The sequence below is a fragment of the Alligator mississippiensis genome, chromosome 9, assembly GCF_030867095.1.
Source record: "Alligator mississippiensis isolate rAllMis1 chromosome 9, rAllMis1, whole genome shotgun sequence".
NCBI classification, from domain to species: Eukaryota; Metazoa; Chordata; order Crocodylia; family Alligatoridae; genus Alligator; species Alligator mississippiensis.
Window position 1 is genome coordinate 46,617,580 of NC_081832.1, and position 23,184 is coordinate 46,640,763.

A 23,184-nucleotide genomic window follows, 5' to 3' on the forward strand; every position below is an offset into this window, starting at 1 on the left:
TATTAGTCTCAATATTGACATGTGGTGTAATCTAATTAGCAACATCTCTACTTTTGGATGATCTCTGTCTGTGCTCTTTTGAAGAGAATTATTAAAGTGAATTCTTAAGAAGGTGCTATTGCATAATGTTGGCTTTATTCACATACAGTACTTTCTTTGGTCTGTAGTCTTGTGTGTGTAGGTGCAAAATTCTGTTTGGGTTTACCAGATTAAAACGTAAGTGGTTTATTTCCTCAAGGGTACCTTTAGCTTTTTAGCATCATTTTATTTTGACCTTCTTGGTTCTTTCCTGGTTAGCAGGAGGGAGTCCTGCATATGTTTCTCGCTATCTTCATCCTCTAAACTATGGAGAAGTGAAGGGAAACATTTATTTTAACTCTGATTTAAGGCACATGTGTTACAATTTCTCTTATATTCAACAGATTTGAAACTGATGTTTCATGTACCCTGAAGACTTTACCTGATGGATTTATATTGGAAAACGTAGACTACTTGTGGAATATTTGTTGTTCAATGTGATTTTTATCCTTGAAAATAATATTTCTTGAAAGATGAGAGAATTTTACTGGGAAAACGAAATATTTCTTCTTGCTATATGCAAACTGTTAAAAATGGGTTTTAATGCTATTTGGTTCTGTAATATATTGCTAATTGAAAACAAGTTAATCAGTTTGTAGGTTTTTTAAATGGTTTGATTTTTTTTTTTTATTGTTGCTTTTGAAAGACTAAAAGGGACCGATCCTGTTGAAGTCAACATGCTATTTGTGTGTGTAAAACTAGCATGTGTATAAGTATTGAGATGTTCAGAGTCTAAATTTTGTGCAGCATTTAAAACTTAAATTTTATTTAATAGTAATAAAAACTTTTAAAGCTACATGTGAGAGAATTACAGTTGACATGGAAACATCATTCATTGTTTGCAACCCAAACACTGCAGTGCTAAGAACATGAATTGAAACTATATATCTTAACATATGTAAAGTTGAGACTTTATGGCTGTGTCCAGATGAGTGTGGCTATGCAGTCTGGACACAGCCTGGCCAGTCTATGCATGTCTGTTGTGCTGCATACTACATGTTTAGTTGCGCTCCATGCTGCAAGAGAGCAGCACAGAGGGTTTTTTTGACCCCTCCACAGGTCAAAAAAATTTACAGAGAAAAAAGTAAAGCAGCATATGCATGAGCAGTGTGTGCTGCTCAAAAGCAGAGTTGGGCTGCCCGGAGCCTTGCTGTGGCTGCTGGCCACGCTCTGCATGGCAGAATAGTAGTTGCTGCAGCCCTGGGAGGCTCTCAGGACCCCAGGTAAGGCTCCTGGGGCCAGTTGGCCCCAGCTTCCCTTACCCCATCCAGGGTAATTTACTGTGCACCAGAGGTCACGTGGCATGCACATTCCCAGGGGAAACGTAGTGGCAACACAACGTGTGCCGCTGCTAGTTGTTTCTATAAAGCCAAATGTCCAAACCACTTGTGGACGTGGACTGTGGGCACAAACAGAAGTGCAGCTCCCAGCTATGACTTGGAAGGATTTTTGCAAAGTATTCTGAGTTACAACTTTACACCAAGCCAAACAGAAGTTCAGTCTTGGTTCCAGGGGAGAGGGGAGTGGCTGGGAGCCTGTAGTCAGGTTCCCATAGAAGTGACCAGGCTGTCTGCCAGTGCTTGCTGTTTTTAGAATGAGTGGGGAAAAGCAGCTGAGGGAGCTCATTCTTGGGGCTCCCTAGTTGGTGCTGAAGGGTGGGGTGGGTGAATTAGAGCCCTTGCACCTCGGGGGACGGAGGGAGAGCTGCAGTACATCTGCCCCACCCTGGGGGGGGGCGGGGGCTTGAACCCCCCCCCCCCCCAGACTGAACTCCCTCTCCTCTCTTTCCCCCCTCCCAGTCTAAAAACGGACAGGCTGGGAGCTGGACAGACAGAAGTTACAAAAGACTACATTTTTGTAAGATTTGTATCCCATACTTCATGCATTTTTTTTTAACCTGTTTGCAGCCGTGCACTTGTGTTTGGTCTCAGCCATAAACTGCTTTCTGTGGCCAGATCAGGTAAAAATTGTCACTTTTGTCTGCACCTCCTATGGTAAGGCAGGCAAGCTTAAGTATATATGCTCTGTTTGTCTTAGACAAATAGAGCATGCCAGCACATGTTGGTTGGCCCGCACATTTTAAGTACCCTTTACCTTATAGCTTGAAATACATCTGAGCAATGTGTATCATGATTTACTTCCAAGACAAGCTTCAGCAATGTTTACTCAGCTCCTGTGCTGTACACATGTAGTTTGTCCCATTGCAATCCCAACTTCAGTTTTCCTTTCCATATTTCATGTTGTTTTTTAGATCTTATACAGTATGGGGCACCTCTTGTGTTACTTCTGACAGCAAGAAGAAAGGATTTTTGCTTGTCTTTCACAATGTACCATTTTTATGTAACAGCCATTTTGCCAGTTTAGACAGGAACACAGTGGATTTTTTTTTTTTAGTTACAGGGGTGACAAGGGAGGTATATGTAAAAGGGATGCTAGATTTATTATAGATGTTCTTTGTATTGGAAAACACTACTTGATTTCAGTTAACCGTGCCTAAAGTGATGTGCATGGGATTGTGTTTTTTCTGAGTTTTCTTGGATCGTTATGAAAACAAGGTATTGCCTTGTATTTATCCCGCTGAACAAATTACAGTGGAGTAAGATTGTTATTACGCTTAAGAAAAATCATTTAAATATTGTCTCTGCTGAACCCAAACTCCTTTTGTAGTATTTATTTTGCTTTAGCAAATTCATGTATTGATCTTCAGGAGCAAAATGGGACTGCATTATTGATCACCCTCCCATTAATTTATGTTGTCCTACAAAGAACTATTGTTTGGTTATGTAGAGAGCTATCGTAATCTAATTACTTTCCACTTATGTCTTGCTTTGAACTTACTGATGTTTCATGCAAGATTCTTCCCAAAATTTAAGTAGATGGGCTGTGGGAGGCTGTATCACTGAGGTAACTTTTTTTTAATGCCCATCATCTACCTTAACTAGACTGTTACCCAATGACAGAGACTCAAAGATTGGTTTCACAATGTCTTTTTGTAAACAAAAAAAAAAAAGGAAAAAATGGTAAAAACTTTCATAAATAAGTCTTTAAGATGAGTTTGTGGATTATAATTGTATGTTTACCTTGACTTCTGAGAAACTCAGTTTTAAAGTGTTTTAAACTCATGTGCTAAAATTATGAAGTAAATCAAGATTTTTGCACAATGGCAACTTCCTTGGCCATGAATAAAATGAGAAAGTAGCCCTTTCTAAATGAAGCAGAATTTCTGTTTCACAACAGTGTATTTCAGAGATGTTATAAACACAATATTCAGACTAACCAGACACTGAAAATTGGATATGGCATTCCATTTTGTTTATGGAAACGTGGTCATAGGATGCTGCTGATCCAGAAAGGTAATTTCTCTGCTGCATGCATATGTGGTGCATTTCAACAGAAGATTTGCTTTTGCTGTGTAATTGTGAGGAGGATAAGGTACTATTGACCTGTCATAAGCTGGTTTGCATTTTAGAAAATTTTAATAAGATTTCCTGAAAGTTGGTATTAAAGTACATGGAACAGAGAATGTATTATCAAGCTAAACCAGGCTGCCATTTATGAAATACTTACTCGCGTAGCATTTGTCCCACACTATTTCCATTAAATGTTCCCGATCATATAGCTTACAGAACACTTGTTCTGAATACTTGCAGCACAGTTCTGCTTATGAATACATTAAGCAAGTCCTTTAAGGAGCTAAGATGTCAAGAAAAGTCTGGATGATGATACCTCAAACCCCTTTTGCTACCTGAGTTTACTAAGCAATTGTCAACTGCTCCATGATGCGTAGTAACATATTACTTACTGCCTTTGAATAGTGTTATTACTTGACAGTTTGTTCTGATATTCCTTTCTTTTAAGGAATGGAAAACATGAAGCCAAATTTAAATTTGATTTTTTTGTTTGTATAACCTTTTTCTTAAGTGGTAATAATACCTAATTTCCACTCACTAGGTTAGTGTTTCCCAAACTTTTCCTCAGTATGACCCCATTTCCTCAGGATGGCCCCTTATTCCCAACCCCCAGCCCTGTGATCCCATCCATTTAGGATTGTGACCCACAGTTTGGGAACTGCTGCACTAGGTCAAAATTTTACAAAGCTATATCTTTCTCTTTCTCTCTCAGACCTAGAACAGTATTTTAATTGTCAGCAATTAACTCTTAGTCTTAATCTTACAATACAAAGTACTTACGCAGTTATGCATTAGAGACTGGGGAAGGAGCTTCAGTTTCATTGGTGCCAAGGTCAGACCAAAACCTAGTGAGCCATAGAAAGTTACAGAAAATGGATAGCATACCTGATTTACAGCTATGAAACTAAGGGAAATTCAGTTCTTCCTTTTGTATCTTGATATTATAAATATGGATCCCGTTCTCTAGGGAAATCTAGACAATGAGCTATGCTTACTAATGGATAAATTCATTGGCACAACAAGGAGGAGGGTAAGGGAGTGTATATTGTAGACTTTGGCTTTTAAAGGTTTAAGTCACTGAATGAATTTTCCTTTCCTTTTCCATTTTAATGTCTATTTATACATAAAAAATAAATACATTCTAGAATGTAGATTCATGTGTATAGAATGGTGATATATCTTTAGTTTAAAAAGAATATCTTTTTTAAAAATAGCTGGTGTGAGCTAATGATCTCTAAGCCTTATTTAATTTGTTGCATTTTTTTCTTTTTATTAAAAAATAAACAAAGCTTGGGTGCATCTTGGACTAAGTCTGCAAAATCTCATTTTGAGAAAGGGTCTCAACATTGGGACAGGTGTCTAAAACCATAAATATTTTTCTGGATCTCATACTTTAAGACATGTAACTGATTAAAATATGCCTAGTTTAAAGAAAAATAATTCCCTGGTTGGTACCGTCACTATCAAGTCTTATCCTGGAGAGAATTTTTATAACGATAAAATCTTTAACAAAAAGGATTTATAATGCAAATGTTGATATTTTAAACTAAAGTAGCATAATATTTCCATTCCTAGATACTGAGTGTTGTAACTTTCCCTATGGGACACCATTTTTGTATAGAGGAATGTTTTTCAACCTCATTAGTCAAGGGAGCCCTTGGAAACTGTCAGGTTTTAGTTTTCAGTTGATTTTTTTTTTTCTTTTTCATTACACAAACATAACAGCAATTCTATGGCAAAGAACGGAGAAAGCTCAGAACAGGTCAAAATGTTTTTAACGTTTTGGGTTTCTATTTGAAATTTCTCATTCTGTCTTGTGAATCTTCTTTGCACACCGAACAGTGCTAATATTGTGGTATCCTGTAACACCCTTGGAAGGATCTCGGAGAGTGCCACAGGGTGCTGTAGCACCCTGGTTGAGAACTGCTGGTATAGAGCAGGGGTCAGCAACCCCCGGCACGTGTGCCGAGAATGGCACACGAGGCCATTTTTCTTGGCACGCGTTGTGGCTGGGGGCAGGAGGCAGCAGCTGTTTGCAGCCGGCCCCAGCTTGGGGTAGCAGGCAGCTGGGATGCTGTAAGCCCTGCTGGGAGCAGACTGGGCTCAGTGGCTATCAGTAGCAACCCAGAGCCAGGGCCAGCTGCAGCCAGGAGGCTACAAACAGCTGCTGCCTCCTCAGCCCTGGTCCCCACATGTGCCAAGGAAAACTGCCAACGCAGTGCTGGCACCTGCTGCTTTCCTGGAGTCTGGGGCTGAGAGACAGCTGGGGCTGGGAGGGCATAAGCTGTTTGTAGCCTCCTGGCTGCAGCTGGTCCCAGCCCTGGGTAGCTGGTGATAGCCACGGAGCCCAGGCTGCTCCCAGCAGCTGGCTGGGAGGATGGAAGCAGTCCTGCAAGCAGCCTGGGCTCTGTGGCTATCACTAGCTACCCAGAACCTGGGCCAGCTGCAAACATCTGCTGCCTCTCTGCCCTGGCCCGGGCTCCAGGGAGGCAGCAGATGCCGGGATGCTTCCCGCTGTGTTCCCCTTGCTGCTACTTTTGTAGAGCAGCCTTGGAACCTGGTGCAGCGGGACACAGCAGGGGGCGCACAAAGCTGCTGCTCTGAGCTCCCCACTGCCCTGGCTACACTTCCCCCGCAGGCAGGGGCGGCAGTGAGGGGCACAACTCTGCGTACTGCCCATGCTGCTCCTGTGCACACGGGAAGTGCGACAGGCCGTATGGAGCTTACAGCAGCAGGCAGTTTCCCTGTGTGGTCCCTCTGTGCACTGCTGCTCTGGGTCACACCCGCTGTGCTCCTGGCCCTGCTGCCCTCCCTTGGGCCCTCTGGAGTGCAGCGTGTGCGACCCGGAGCAGCAACGCACAGAGGAGCATCACAGGGAATCTGCCTGCTGCTGCAAGCTCTGTGCTACCCGGGTTGCACTTCCCCTGCATGCACGGGAGCAGCGTGGACGGCATGCAGGGTTGTGCCCCTCTCTGCTGCCCCCGCCTGCAGGGGAAGTGTGGCCAGTGCAGCGGGGAGCTGGGAGCGTCAGGCAGCTTTCTGCGCCCCCCCACCGGACCCAGCCAGCAGGACACAATGCTGCTCTGCAGAAGCAACGGCAAGGGCAGCACAGCGGGGAGCATCCCTGCATCTGCTGCCTCCCTGGGGCCGGGTCTGGGGCTGGGAGGCAGCGGGGGCTGGGGTGGAGAGGCAGCAGTTGTTTGCAGCTGGCCCAGGTTCTGGGTAGCTGCTGATAGCCACAGAAACCAGGTTGGGGGGCAGGGGGTTGGTTGGGGGCAAGGGGCATGAGCAGGGCATCCTGCCATGTACTCCCTGCCCTCATTTTGTTTTTCTGGCATACAGGCACTCCGGCACCTTCCAAGGTAGGCATTATGTGGTTTTTTGGCACTCTGGCCAAAAAACGTTGCCTACCCTGGTATAGAGCCTTCCTTGAGCTGTCCTAAAGAGCTAGGGGCAAGTCAGACGACATTCCTTTTGAATTACTCTAAATTATCATGTCTTTTGTAGAATAAAAATAATTTTTAAGTTTCAGTTATTCAAATGCTTCTATAGACTTTAATTTTGAGGGCACTGTCTCTCAGTATTTCTTGATTTATTAGAATACTTTTGTGCATGTGGTATTGCAGTTTTGTGAAACAGTTCCAAAGCTAGTGGCACTATAATCTACGTACCAGGGAACTAATGTTCATACTTGTAAAGGAGGTCATAAGAAATTCTGATGTATGTGAAAAAACATCATTTCCCTATCGTGACTCCTAGTCTGAAAAGTTCTTTTTGCATTAGCCGATGTTCCAGTCCTGCTGATATTACTCACTTGAATGGGTTAATGGGTAGCAAATTCTCTGTAGGTAGTCTGGTTACATATTTAAACTTTCTTGTTGGTTAAAGTAATTAATTATTAGCATAACTGACTGTAATCCCAGCAAAATGATTTCAGTATACCAGTAGTATCCGTGATGGATATAACAACCTGTGAAAGATCAGAGCAATGATTCAGCAATTTATTTGTACTGTCTCTGACAGTGATTGATACCTGTAATTTCAAAATACCTTGTAGAAAAGGAAAAGCCTGTCTTCCTACCTATATGAAATTCCCCTGCCTCTTGTACCTTAAAGAGTGAGAGAGGATTTGGTTTATTTTAGCCCGCATACTCCAAAGGTTGGTGTTGATATCAACTTCACTTATGCTTTTACAGTATTTGGTTGACCATCTGTCAGTGAACTGTGCAGATGGCCTATGCGTAGTTTGCAGTATTGCTTTGAATACAGAGTTTTCTGCAGCTGACTTGGAGTACTCCTGAGCATAAACGTATCTGACCCATTCTCTTACCTCATCTTAAATAATTCTGCTGTGATTTATCAAACTTCCCCCTTTCAGGCGAGTATCCCTTGATTTACCCAGTTCCTCCATACTTAGTAATTATTTTTATTGATCTCCGTGGAGCTTTGTAAATTGGTCTAATAGCAAACCATGTGAAGTGGTAATAAAAAATCAGTTTGGTCAGTAGTGAAATTTACTATATGTTCTGACTGGTGATCCTGTTTTTTTGGATGTTCAGTACTTCTGCTATTGTTTTTAGTGCTTCTCATCTAACAAATAGAAAACTAATTAGCATAAAATAAGGGGAACACAGCTCTTGTCTCTAGAAATGTGCTTTAACTTGACTTTAAATGTCACCCTCCCCCCCCCACTTTTGTCCACAAAAAAAAAAAAAAAAAAAGACTGACATGGTCCAAGCCAAAATGTCCAAATTTCATTTAATTTTTGACATTAGGAATTTTAAGATCTCTAGGAGGTAATAACTTTATGCATTACTTTATGCACTTTCTTCATCCTTCCTTGCTTTTACAGCATTAGAGTTGGATGAGATTAATTTAACATGAAATGTGGAAACTGTCAATGTACTGTCACATTTTTCATTGCCACCAGCTCTACCTGTTGCCACCCCATCCTTCCCTCCCCTTCCGCAACCCCAGTTATCAAAAATAACTCAACAAAGAAGCTTACAGGTAGCTACTTATTCCTTAGTGTGAACATGCCCTCTTTGACTTGCTTTTAGTACACAAACATAGTGATAGCTATGCGTCTCTGCCTTTCCTTTATTAATCCTTTTCTTAAGGTCTTTATAATGCTATTAAAAAAATCTCCTATTGTTTAAACTTGACACAGATATTTTGAAGTGATTTTGCCCATTGGATTTTAAACTAATTTGAAACTTATTTATGGGTTTTCTTTTGGTTTTACCTTTTCTCTGCCTAAAGGACATTTTAAAACCCCAGCTTGGTAGAGGATCTAGAACAGTGGTTCCCAGCCTTTTTTGTGCTGTGGACCAGCACGGGAGCAGCAGAGCAAACTGCCTCCTTCCTGTGGGGCTGCCTCTCCCCCCAGCTTTCACTCTGCATGTCACCACTGGCAACAGAAGCCTCTGGCCCTGGTGGATAGATGGGGTGCTGAGCGGGGGGTTCATGCCATGACCCAGCAACCACCGCGGCCCGGTGGTTGGGAACCTCTGATCTAGAAGCTTGACTGACTGACTGGGGCTAATCCACACATCTAATCCATAAAATAAAATTTTAGATAACTGCATATAGTGACATGCTACGTGATAGTAAATTAATAAGAATCAATATCTGATGGGTTGTTTCTCCTAATGGTATCAGGCAACTAAATCAACGAGAAGAAAATTCACCAGCCTGAGATTTTTTTGATAAGTCTTTGAGCCAGACAGTTCAATTACCAGTTGAATGTTGAAAAATTTTGGCATGTTAGGTTTGAGATCTCTCATCTTTAAATCTGAGTATTACAACATTTTATTCTACAGTTTTCTTCTGAAATGATTTTGCTTGACAATGTCTTCTGAAATTTGGACCTTGAGTTTTTTTCTGCTGTAGCTATGGATTTATTAATATAGTTTAGGGGATGAAATTTTGGGTGCAGATACAGTCGTGTATTACAAGAAAAATTACATCCCAAGACCCTGGGAGTTGGAGAGCGAGTGAAAATCAACTTCAGATTTTAAAAGTTAACTTTCCAGTAACTAGATGGTTCATGGTTATGCTTAGATATTGGATAAAAAATAATAGAATATTAATATTTGTAGTCTTGCATCCATATAAAATGTAAAGATCATTGATGTAACTAGCTTAAATACAACCATGGTCACTGACTTTCATAATATGGTAAAATCCCTGTTATCTGGTACTTCACCAACCGGAATACCTTATTAACCGGAATTTTGGCGCTGCATCAAAAGTGGCGGGATGCACACGGCGCTGTGCTGCTTTGCCTCCTGCTGGGGGGGAAGCTCACACGCGGTAGGCACTGCCACCTACCACCTTGCACTGCTGCTGCCACTGCGCGTGGCTGCTGCCAAACCCCCCCAGCGTGCAGCCGGAAACCCTGTGCCTCGGGTAACCGGCACTTTTAGCATACTGGCATCCCTGATTCCCCACTCATGCCAGAGAACAGGGATTTTACTGTACATCAAAAGGGAGAATTTGAATAATTCATGATATTTGCACAATTTTTGGCCTTCTTTTCTCTTCATACTTTCTCAATTTTATCAGAGGAATAATCTTGAACAGAAAAACAGGAAAGCTTATTAGAAAATAAGATCTTAACTTCTTCACCTGCTTGAGACCCCTTCTCTTAGTACTGGCACTAAGCTGCATTTCTTGGGTTTCCATTTGGAGTTGTACTGTTTTTGACTTCGTTAAACTTTTTTTTCTAATTAGCTTGATTTGGTGCGTTTCACAAGTGTCTGTAGCTTTGTTAATGAGAAAAGCTAGGACTGCCAGATTTTCAGAGTTGGGTATACCTGCTGCTTGGTTGTGAATAACTGAAATTACTTTTGGTTATCTTAACTCTACTACTATAGCCTGAAAAATGATCCTGTAAAATATGATGTTATAAGATTCTAAAGCTTCTTTCTAGCTTCTGCATCTAATTTCTTTTTTAAGTTAAGAACAAAAACAAAACAAAACACTTCTAACCTCCATTCCAACAGCCTGGAATCTGTCAATGGCTTTTCCTGTTACTCATGATAAAGATGTTGCAGGCCAAATGCTGCACTTGCATCTGTGAGGCAATGGAATTTTGTCAATTAAGTCAGTTAAGATAGCACATCTATAATTTAAGTGGGTTTGGGTCCTGAAATTGGAATGAAATACTGTATGTTTCTGAAGAAGAGTAAAATGCGTATCTTCTTGTTGTGCTCCTTTTTATTGGAAAATTAATATTGTCTTAGAACATCACCTTGAGAAATTAACTACATGATGATAAAGGAGCCTTTTCAGTTAAGCCTACAGTAGGATGCTGTAGATGTTTGATGTAACTTGGGTTTGTGCTGAAGGTGAAGCCTTGTTTATTATCATATTGTTTAACACAACTCCTCAAGATAATATTCTAATGGCCCCACTTTCTAGTGCATACAAGCCCATAGTATGATAGCAAAAGTAAAATGTAGTAAAATCCGTTACGCAAATATGTAACTGAATATACCAGCACACTAGATACCAAAGTAAAAAAAAAATCCACTTTCCAAAATGTTTTGACCATAATGTACCTGAATGCAAAATTCTGGACTAGTTTGAGAGCAGAAAACATTAGACATAAAATGAAGACAAAGTATAAAGTTATCATCTGGACTTCTCAAAAAGGCACCAAGAGCGAACAGTTGGGAATGGAGAAGCCAGGGCCTTATCCTTTGTAGAATGGGGGATGATGTAGTATAAAAAGACCTTCAAGAGTTATTTTACTGTTGGCCACTAACCATTGATTAACATAGAAATTAACACAAATAACTATCCACTTTAAAGTACTAATGAGTTGCCTGCGTTAAGTGATTCGTTGTGGCATCTAACTGCTTCTTCTCTTCCTTCCTTTTTGTCACCCTGCAGTGTTCTGTGCCAAGGTCTTTGTGGCTAGGCTGCTCCAACCTGGTAGAGAGCATGTGCGCACTGAGATGCCTGCAGAGCATGCCCAGTGTCAGATGTCTCCAGGTGCCTTTCTTCTTTCTTGTTGTAAATGTGTTATGCGTATGCTGTGAACATTGTTAAACTCTCTCAGGACTCTGTTTAATCAAATTGTTAAGTCTGCTAAATGTTTTTTGTGCATCCTCTGAAATCTTCTACTTTAACTATTTTGTAGGTGTCTTTGTTAAGAGGGTTTTATTTTATTTTTTTTTGTAAAATAGGGTTTTTCTTTGGGGGGGTGGTTAGTGAGCTGTCTTGCTGCTTGTCTTACTGCAGTTGTGATACAACTAGCATAGTTGTGCATGTTGCCTGATATGTTTTGCTTTGTTACTTTAATTTTAAAATTAGCTTTGCCAATTCTTTCTCTTTGCAATTGCAGTGTCCTTAATGGCCTGTAATCAAAATGAATTGAATTTTCATTTGAAGATGATGAGCTTGTTTTTACTAAGTGTGCTCCAGGTTACAGCAGAAATACACTATATTGTGCATGTTTGAATACGGGTCAGTGTTGTTAGCATGGAAACATGGAAGGGTTTTTTTGACTTACCTAGTTCTTGATCATCTTAAAATAATTGTAAACTAAGTATGTGGGCTTACTATAAAGATAAGACTATTACATCTCAAAATCCTTTACTGTTCATATGTAGTAAATGATTTAAATTGTAGGTAAGGAGGCAAATTGTTATTTCCATGTTTGGGGGGAGAACTTATGCAAATCTTACAGAAATTCAATTTTTTAAAGTAATGCTGCTTCATATTTCAAACACCCCAACCATTTGATTTTATTTGAAATATAAGTAATATAAATATAAAATATAAGTAATATAAAAGTCATTTTAACCACTCATTTTTCTGTATTAGAATTTGTTTAATGATGTTTTTTGAAGTTTAAACAATCTCGGTATTAGTGGGCTAACCTGTTTCACATGTACAGGAATGCAAATATACAATGAATTGCTTTTGTGAATGGAAGTCTTGTCAGTTTGTTTTCTGTTTGAACTTCAGTGCATGTCTTTGACAACAACTTTATTGTAAAAAAGCAACCCCTTCTATTCTGGCAGTTTCTCAAAGTTAAGTTTTCAAAATATTTCTATTAAAGAGCAAGGATAAACAGTAACAGAAAAAAATGAGGAACTAAGTTTTTCAAAAGGCCTACGTTTTGAAAGTGTTTTTAAGAAGCAAATTCTCTGATTCACTCTGTGTCCATGCCACAATGCCATGCCAAACACTGATTGAAATAGTAATCCTTACCATAATGATTGAGAGCATTGATACTGCTATTTGTTGTGATTAATATAAGCCAAGTGACCAGCCTGTTCCTAAATCTTTGAATGTAACAGTCTCAGAGGAGGAGGGCAGATTTTGTTGTGGTAGGGGTTCATGTAGTTTTACTGGTTGGGACCCCAAAATCAGCTGTAGTTGCTTGTCATCAGTGGCTATAAATCATGATAGAATTAGTTTCACAGTAAGAAATCACACTTCATTTTTTGAGGTGTGCAGGCAGTGCTGGTGGATATAATCTAGTAGGTGGAATCTGGTGCAATGGGTGGACAAGGCATGGTGGTAGATGGCATTTAGGAGATGCTCAACTGTTATAAGCATAAGGGGCTGTAGGGTTAAGGTCACAATGTTTTAAATTGTTCTGTTTGGGATAAAGGAAAATATGGGAGAGGAGGTGGTGGGTAAACATATTTGCTTAATTGCTTTTTTCTTCAATTTTGCGTCAACACCCAGTCACATTCATGATCTATTTTTGAGAACTGGGTTTTCAGAATGGGAGTGTTATTTTCAGCCACCCTTTCAAAAACAACGGTGTCTTTCAGGAGAAACAGTTTCAGGACAAACAGATGTAGAATTAACTTCTCAAAAGTGCAGTCAAATTAATTGGCCATATTCATGAGCTCAAGGAGCATACTCCTGGTGAGATTTGCTCTTGCTCATAACATCTCTAAGACTTGGACATTGTAAGACTTTCTTTACCATTGAATCTCATAGCTTTGAGATGTTATCACCACCCTATTTTATACATCAGCCCTTAAAAAGTTTCAGTCAAGTAGGTTTACAGTAAAATCAACACAGTTATTCCCCCATAATTAAATTTTCATTAAAGCAATAAGGGGTACACTGATAAAGCCTTCTTGGGCTGATACCGATGGCCAGTTGTGGACTAGCCATATTGGCCACTACCGATCCGATTGCTGATATGCAGCTTGGCAGATTAGAGAGCAGTATCCAGCTGGTAAGTCTGTGACGGAGAAGGGGTGTGGTGGGGGTAGATCGAGACTCCCACAGTGAGGGAGGGAGTGGGGCAAGGGTAGAGAAAGGGGCAGGCGCTGCACAGCTGGGGTGCGAACTGTGGCCAGCTTGTCCAGGGTGGGGAGGGGTGGAAAGCGGGGCAGCAACTGCTGCTGTGCGTACCCTGAGGGAGGCATTGAGGCATGTGCCCCCTGGGTCTGTGCATTGGGTGAGGGCAGGCTGCCTTCTGCATGCTTGGGGCTGGGGCTGTGCTGAGCTCTTCCTGGTGGTAGGGCCTTTGCGTGGACTGGGCAGGGGCAGGGCAGGCAGCAGCAGCACTGGGAAGAGGGTTTATGGGGGGGGCTACAGCCACCCCAAAGTTTGCCATAGCGCTGCGCCCCCCCCCCGTGCTGTTGCCACCTGCCCAGAGTGCAGCCCCAGCCTAGCCCCCCCCGCCGGGAAGAGTCTGTAAAGGGCAGTCCACCCTTGCTGTAAGCACAGATGGGGGGGGCACATGCCCCCCCATCTTCCCCCATGGTTTGCACAGTGGCGGAAGCAGCCTCCTCCCCACGCCTCCTGGATGAGCTGCTTGTGGCTCTGCCCCTACCAGCCCCACTCCCTCCCTCACCATGGGGGCCTTGATCTGCTGTCCCCCATGCCTCCCCCTCCCCCCCCCCCCCCCCGACTTAATGGCTGGACACTGCTCTCCATGCTGCTGGGCTGCACTCCTGGCCCCATGCATGCAAAAAAAAGCTGATTGCTGATAATGTCAATTTGCCTATTATCTGTGCTGATACGATATGGACCGATTATATTGGTGCACCTCTAAAAACAATTGAGGGTAGAGATAGATTACTATAAATGAAATGTCCAGGATTAATTATTTTTTTAGTTAAATGCCTTTTTTCATAGCTTGTGGCACTTCAGTAATAAAGGTGTTGTGCCCTCTATTTCAGTTAAAAAATCAGACTGGATGAGTTGGTACATTACCCCCCATCCCGACAGCTGAAGCCTGTTCAAGACCCTCCCTGCAGATACCTGGCTTCTCTGTAGTGAGAGTAATTTTAGGCATGAAAATATTAGGGAAGGTTGTAGAGGGCAATTGCATGCTGTCCTGGGTCAGTTCCAGTCTCTTTGCAGGCCATATCCAGCTCATGGGCCATAGGTTGTCAATCCCTGCCGTCTTCTAACACTATGGTGCATATCACTGAATGTGCTGCATAGGGCCACAGTTGAGTATAGAAACCTGTTGTGACATTAGTACAGCATCTAATAATTACCACCCCTTTCCCCCCCCCCCAAAAAAAAAAAAAAAAAGCAAACCGAACAACAAAATAAAGGCCTGTGCCTGGGTTTGTGGATTTATGTAATGCAGCAGGTCTGAGAACTTAAGTGTTGTGATATTTAGTATTAGCAAGCTTTGATATACATTTGTCACTTACAATTTAGCATAACTGCAGTGAAAAGTCAGTGCATCAAGAAGTAACATGCACAAGATATGTTTACTGTACCACCTAGTGTTACCAGGTAACTTAAAAGTTCCATTAATGTGTGAATGTTCAGCTTAACATATCAAATGGAGGCATAGTTTCGAAGTTGCTCACAGTGGTTTTAGCATTGATTGTATGGATAGAAAAATACATCGGGTTCTCACCTCTACCCATCTACTCCGTAGAAATTTCTCTGGCATTTGTAGTTCTGCAGGTTATAGCTCTTTCAGTGTTAAGTTTCACTTGATATATTCTGTTCTGGGTCAGCTCTCTTGAGGATTCTTGTAGGAAGGGAGTGGGTATGCTTTCATTGCATAATATTGTTTCAGATTTGACCCAAAACAAAGATTATGGATTTTGGAAAATCCTATTTATATAAAGGTATATATAACGGTGACCAATGGTGTATCTGTCCGGGACTTTTTAAATTTCAAATTGAAATGTTTTTAGATGAAATAACATCATGCTGGTGTCTGCAACCCAAATAAAGCCATGCTGGGTAGTCAAGGAAAATTGAAAGGGGTTTTCAGTTCCTTTTTTCATTCCCCAGTAGTAACCTATTACTTACCCTTTTCTAGCCTCAGTATTTCCAGGTTTAAATTAACGATCAAAAAAAGAATTACAGTTTATGTACATCACCAGCTTCATGTCCCAATAGCACAAACAGTCTCTGTACTGCATTTAACTGCAAGTTCAGAAGGGGAGTTAAATGGTCCCTTCATCCACAGATGTAGAGTAGGTTCATGAAAGTGAGACTCATTTTTATGTGCATTTAGGTTCTTTGAACTAATTTAATTGACCAGAATGTGAAACAAGCCAGTATTCAATAGATTCAGTGATATAACACTTCAAGAAGAAAGAATGATGAACTTATGACTGTTGAGATTAGATTCGTTTAGTTTCATTAGTAAGCCATTACATAGTAAGTCATTAGCATTCCTAATTAACCAGAACTTCTTAAAATTTAGCATAGTATTTGACAAATGTTATCTGATGCCAGTGAACTGGATTTCACTTTCCAAATGAGGGCTGACCATTGCTCATTGAAATAAAGATAACACTGAAATAAAGAAACATTTCTAGCTAACAGGCACTAATTCATATTTTTGCCAGTTGAATTTCATACTGCCCATTCTATTCTCAGTGCAGATAGCAGTTGTATATTTAAGCAGGGCCATAATTTTGTCATATTGGTGACAGAAACAGTGAATTCGAAGAAATTGACTGGCATCAGAGTGGACATCATATTGGATCATGGGAGGTGTAGTTCAGCAAGGTATACTGGTTTATGGGAAGGCCTGGAGGCATTGGCCTTCCAAACTTGCTGCTCCCATCAGCAGCATGGAACATACACCAAGCACTATTAAGTAATCTTTCCATGGATATTGCTTCTTTTTTCCCCTGTAACTTTATTGTGGAATTCATTAAAAATTATCAGGTAAAAAGCCATCATTGTTGTAAGTCACTCACCTAAAATAGATAGCATCATCTGGTGTCTAGATACTGAAATCAATATATCACTAATGCCTTAGTGCAGGTGTACTTGAAGACGCTATAAATATTGGGGCCCCATTTTGTTGACCACTTTATGAACTTAAAATAGATTGTCGCTGCTCCAGAGTGCATCTCATTAGAGGCATGGCCCTGGAACTGAATCTAAACAGGTTCAAAGGACCATTTACTTCAGTCCTTCTTTTGCTTGGCATCTGATTTCAAGTTCAAAGGCCTAAATGAAAGAGATGGATAAACTTGACTTGCTTGTGTTAAGAGACATTAGCTTTATTTCTGGCTGTGTAATATAGCATGGGTCATGTAAGAACATCTTTATCTTTTGGAGTTATCTCTTGACTTTGAATATAATTTAGATATATATGTGCTTTATCTGATGCGTATCAGTAAGGGCTGGAAATAAGTCATGCTGTGCTTTTCTAGTTGTGCTCCTGCAATGTAAAAGAAATATTTTGCTTAATTAACATTAATAAACTTATTTAGCATTAAAAAAAATAACTTGTAAGGTATTGTCATAGGATAGCAAAGATCGTGGGTATTGACGTCTCACTGGTATTTGAGTAGTATGCATAATAAAAGTTCATTTTAGAAAACTTTGGGAGTAAATTATTGGATGAAAACAATGAAATTTTTTCTCTTGTCAACCAAATGCTATTCAAATAATTTCTTGTGTCCCGTGCTTTTTTTGTTCTTTCTTTCCTTCTTGCCTTCATTTACATTTATTTTTTAGTGTAGTAGTTCATTGTTTAGCTTTTGGAGTTGTATTCAGGATTTATTTCCTTCCCATTCCTCTCCCCGCCTCCCATGAAGTACCATCTGTATTGATCCTGTAGTGTGTTTAGTTCATTTTGCTTCCACATTACTCTGTTTATTGCACCATTCCTCCCTCCCCTTTTCATGTCCACTCCTGTGCTCATTCACAAGGCTTGAAAACTGACATTTAAGATAACTCATCTCACTAGCCACAGCCAGCTAAGATACCTCAAGTGCCAGTGCCTACATAATAAGGTAACTTACCCTTTAAGATATCAGAGGAGAGTGCTAGATCTTTCCCGAGTGCTCTGTGGTTGCTTTTCAGGAGCTTTATCTGTCACATCAGTTGTCCACATTTGAAGATGTCCTTACCTCTTAGAGGGGAAATAAACCTGCAGTGCCTTCTGTACCCAGCCTCCTATCTGCTAAGAGAATGAGCTTTGAGACTTCATACTTTACTCTTCCCTCACCTTTTGACTTGCCAGAGAGGGTATGTCCAGTAATATACCTCTTTCCTAGCATTCATTTTTAGCTTCATTGCCTGCCTTTGATGTTACTCGGAGCTTTCCAGCCAGCGGCAGAGTACAACTGACCTGCTTCTTTCAGTTTTATTTCCTGTGGTTTGGGGAATGTCAGTTAAAACTGACAAGACCCTTGGGACATGTCTACATCTTGTTGGACTGTGCCATCACAAAAACGTGCCCCTGCCCTTTGCTCTTATTCTACGTGCACTGAATGCCAAAAAAAAGAACAAAGAAACAAGTGTTGCTGGGTGTGCCAGCTTGGATCTCATAAGCATGCATGAAACTTGGCATGATGCTGGGCATGTACCAGAAAGTGTTTGTTCCATGGTTTGGCACTTGGCAAATGATAGGCTGAGCAAGTGAGTAAGGCTTTCTTCATTGTAGCATTTTCCAGTACGGTTTGACGTGGTGTAGATGTGTCATTGAAATCTAAATGCAGCAGTATAAGGCTTTGGGGTAATTTACCATATTTACTCAAATAGCAGATGATCCTGATTCTAAGATGACCCCCTAACAATTACATTCTCTATATGAAAAATATATAAATTTGTTATAATTTTCCAGGTATAGAACCTAGTTATTGGAGGCTTGCAATTAATTTGTCTTCCTTCCAATACTATAGCAGGGAAAATAAATCTCAGGGAGCAGATAAATGTTTGCTTTCTGTTTCTTCCCAGCTTAAAAAGCTAGGGGGAAGGTGCAAAAGCAGTCCCTCATTGCCACAAGCCCTTGTTGTGCACTTGAGACCACCTCATTTGGGAAGATTTTCAGAGGCCAGCTTGTCTGGAGTGAGAGACAAGCTTCACCCTATAAGAAAATGCTAAGAACCATAGAACAAGAATAAAAGGCCATAAGGGAAATAGAGTGCCCGAGCGAGGGACTAATATAAGAGGGATTGGGGGTGAGGAGGGAAATGCAGCTAGGTTGCACAAATAGTGTTAGCTGTCTAAGCCCAGGGCTGGGAGGTGGGGTGAGGGAAGGGAGGGAGTTGCGATGCTGAGAGAAAAGAAAACGGATACAAACGAACCTGTACAAAGGTCTGCAATGGTGGAAGGGGTCAGTTGAACAAAGGAGTCACTCGGTCCATTGAATCCTATTGCAGGAGCCCTTGCTTGGTAAAATGGAGTAGCCGGTGGTTGAGAATAGCTCTCAAAAGTCCATCAGGTGCAGAGGAGGGTTCAGGTGCTTACACTTGATCTTAGCCAAAGAGGCTAGATGGTGAAATACAATATCAGCAACATCAGCTATATGTATTTGACTTTCTTTTACAGCATTGGTCTCCTTATGAACCTGACAGTTTTAGAAGGCAGGGCAGTGCACACAAACCTGACTTCCCTGGCCTCTTACATTCAAAATAAAAGCAGTTAAAACATGTTATCACAGTCAAAATGGGCTCAAAAGTTTTTTTTACTCCCTCGCTTATGCATACCAATGGAGGATACGCTGATAAGGGACTTAGTCCTTGTAACCCAACCTTGCATACCATGCAAATAAGCACCACAGAGGTGGTTACACAGCAGCTTGCCACATTTTCTAGACCTTTGATAACTTTTGGTTCTCTTTTCTAGATTCTTTTCAGTTTGTAATTTTTTCCTTGAGTGTTGTGACCAAAACTGGACGGCATACTCCAGTGAAGCCTCAACAAGATTGATATTGAAAATTAATGCATTTAAATTAGTCTGACAGAATATGGTCCTCAGGGCCATAATCAACCTAAAATTCAAAACTGAGGCCTGAAATCATTGCTGCACAGGCAGATATTTGACAAACTAAGTTAGGGAAGCATGCTACTGCGTTCCATTTACCACATTTCTACTACAAGATTTTGATCTTTAGGTGTACCTCCTGGTATCTCAAATCTGGTCAGATTTTACAAGTGGGTCATTAGGGTTTGTAGGGACCTCAGGATTTCATCTAGACCAAACCCCTCCTCAAGGCAGGATCATCCCTGACTAAACCATCCCAGCCTAGTATCTGTCTAACCTGCTCCTAAAAGCTTCCAAGGGTGGAGATTGCACACCTGTCTGGGTAGCCTGTTCCAGTGTGTAACCACCCACATAGTGAGCATGCTTGAATAGGGAAGATCGTGTCTCAATATGTGACTTGGGACTGCGGTCCTCAGCACAAGGTACCCTGGAGTATAAATTCACGGTAGATAGGGGCAATTTGTTTGGTATTCCTTGAAAGATTATTTGAAACATCACCCTTTTTTTGGACAGTAAAACACCTGTGACCTTTGGCCTACAAAAGAAAAATGTGTCCCAGCTCAGTGGGCCAAAACACTTGTACTTCATAAAGAAAAGTTCAGTTCCACAAAGAATTGATTAAGTGGACAGGAGATAGAGTGCTGAGTGTCCCCTAGGGAGACTTTAAATTGCTAATACAAAAATTCTTTGCTTCTAGTCATGCACCTCGTCATGTCTAAGCAGAACACCAGGATTCAGTGTATTCTACTTAGGCACAGGAACAAAGCAAGCAGTAACTCCATATATTTTCCCTCAATCCTGGCCCAGTGGTATTGATTTACGCTTTTCTTCCATTTATTGTCCTAGCCAAAAGTGTGAAAAAAGTGCCGAATTATAGTGACTCAGTATTGGCCTTGGATTTGAGACCTGCTGTTTTTCCAGCCATCTTTGAAAGCTGCTTTGCCTGGCTTTCCACCACACAGGAGCAGAGAGATTATTATAGTCAACCCATTAGGTGAAATAAGGAGAAAGCTAGTAAGTATAATCTACAATTTTCTCAAAATATAATTCATTTAATTATACATCTTCCTATGAGCAATTTTATAATTTTAGCTGTTAAATTATAGAGACTGGACATGATATTAAGTGGCACATGGGTATCTTGAACACTTTCCAGTCAGAATTGTTACCTTTAACACATTTTTAGTGTTTTGCTCAAAGCAGTGGGGTCTCATCTGTTACTTCTCTTGGGAGACTGTTTAAGAGCCTAATAGGGTGCGTTGTAAGGAAATTCATATTTTTGCTCCTAGTTTTTCCTTTTATAACTTTACGTTACTTTTTATTAATATATTTACATGATCCAAATAGGGGTCTGTCTAAACATACTATCTTATAGTTTTCTTTAATGTTTTTGCTGCATTTCTTCCAACCATCTATTTTAAACTCCATCTGGTTTGCTCACATTTTTCTGGGATTAAGAGATCTGGAACTAAATATAAAATTCCAGATGCAGTATCACCAGAGATGTTGTAGATGGATAATTACCTTCCTGTGCTGTGACATACCCTTGTTTATCTAGCTCCAAATTTCTTTGGCCTGTCTGTGACTATATCAGGTTGCAAACTCTTGTCTAATTAGTCTACTGCTGTCGTTTCATCCTTCCCAGTAGCATTTCCTAGGTTACTTCCTCCCAGTTGAGACTGATTTAAATCTTCCCACTGCTTCCCCCACAAGGTTTGCCTACCTCTTGAGCAGTGTCATTTTCTGTCTTTCTGTCTTTGTCTTTCTGTCTTTCTGTCTTTTTTTGACCTGTATTTCAGATGTCTGTTTTCACAATAGTTGCGGTACCTCTCTGTTAGATTCTATAAGTCTCATCAATATACACTGTATTCTGAATTGTTACTGAAGATGCTGAAGGTATCTGGATTTTAGTGATAACTGTAGTACACCACTAGACCACTTCCAAGACTAATTGCCATTTATTACTGTCCTTTAGAATTTGTCAGCCTTCATTTAATGAGTATTCTCACTCTAGAAAATGAGACTTAATTTTAAATGTAAGATTTGAGATCTTGTATCAATTGTATTATGAAAATCCAGGTATATGCTGTCCATTGCACTCACTTGCCTTTATTCATTTTGAATTGTTAAAACAGTTAAGTTTGATATGTGAGTGTGTCTGCCTCTGTTACTTACGGAAGTATAGTTTGTAATGTACACAATGCTAACTCCATTTCTTTATTGCTTGATAATTCATGGTTAGTGAGGTGTGTGTTTTATTGTTTGGCTTTGTTTGGAGCACCTGGGAAAATCACAAGCTACTAAGCATTGCCTCTTATTGAGGTTAGATTTCAGTAATAGTGTTTACTTTTAATACTGCATCTTCTGACTTGAGCATACTTTATGGTAAAAAAGGTTGATTGTCCACTTGTAGCTCTTGCAATTTTCCTTTTGTTTCAGATAACCTCTTAGGGTCCTTCTTTCTGTATGGCAGAATTTTTACCTAGTATGAACATAATCTGTTACTCCAATGTTGCTACTAATTTTAATAAACTATATAATATAGAACTAATAATCTCATAGTTTTGTCCTTGGGTTCAGGCAGTAGATCCTGCCAAGTGTTGTCATAAGCATTCCCTTCAGTGATTCTTTATGCACCTGTGATTCCTTTTTACTTATGGCTTCAATTATTTAAAATTGCTCAATTTTAAACAGAACAGATGAGTTACTTATCTAGTTGTCTTAAACTTTACCTAGTGTTTCCTCCTGCTCTAGTACCCAGCTGTGAGCCAAAACTTCCTCTAATATATTTCCTTGTATGAGGTCTTAAAGTTAGGAAGCTGTTGCCAAAACACTTTTAGTATAAATCTCATTTCCTGATTTCTTGTGAAGTGTTTCCCCAGTGCTCTTTAAGTTTACAAATGGGAGAGTGGCCAGATCTTGCCCAATATTGGGAGGTGGCTGTGTCAGTAATTTCAGAGACTACTGAAAATTCCATTTATTTTGTGTTGAATTAAGCCAGTTTTGGTACGTTACCTTCCTTAGCATGAAGTTACAGAAAGTGTAGATCTCCTGCAGCTTGCAGTCTCTAGTCTTTGCTGCACAAGTATCTTGCCAGGTGTACAGAATTACAGTGGCCTGTATTTATATAGGGTTTTGGCTGCTTGGCAAACTGCCAGCTTCTCTCAGCATCTGGTCAGTCTAGCTATGGCATGTGCTGTACTTAAAAACACTCTTCTGTTTATAATTGTATAGACAGATGCGGAGATCTTAGCTGGAATCTGCAGCCTACCTGCAGTTTTGAAGGTTAGAACCAATCTTGTCTAGGCCTTAAATCTCTCCCTTTAAACAATCTGGTTATTAGTTTTCTCCACCTTTTTATAACAGAGAGGTGTATCCACCTGCTTATTGCTGCTGTGAATTATTTTGAAATGTTAGTTACGTTCATTTGCCAATTTAGTACCTGTTTGGTTGTCTGCTCTAGTGTAGGGTTACTTTGTGTGGTTAGGATGAGATGGTATTTATC

General features: G+C 40.5%; 1 protein-coding gene across 5 annotated transcripts in view; it reads left to right on the plus strand.

The window, feature by feature from the left end:
* FBXW11 (F-box and WD repeat domain containing 11) overlaps window positions 1–23,184 on the plus strand; it is a 134,147-nt gene that overhangs the window by 12,697 nt on the left and 98,266 nt on the right. For 2 of the 5 annotated variants that reach the window (XM_014606560.3, XM_014606561.3), the window contains one exon: window positions 11,388–11,489. The exons of 2 other annotated variants lie outside the window; for them this stretch is intronic. In XM_014606560.3, coding sequence (XP_014462046.1) covers window positions 11,388–11,489 — 102 coding nt within the window. Of the gene's footprint in view, window positions 1–11,387; window positions 11,490–20,525; window positions 20,694–23,184 lie in introns of those variants that run through there. One more of the 5 variants, XM_059733446.1, reaches the window with a different exon arrangement.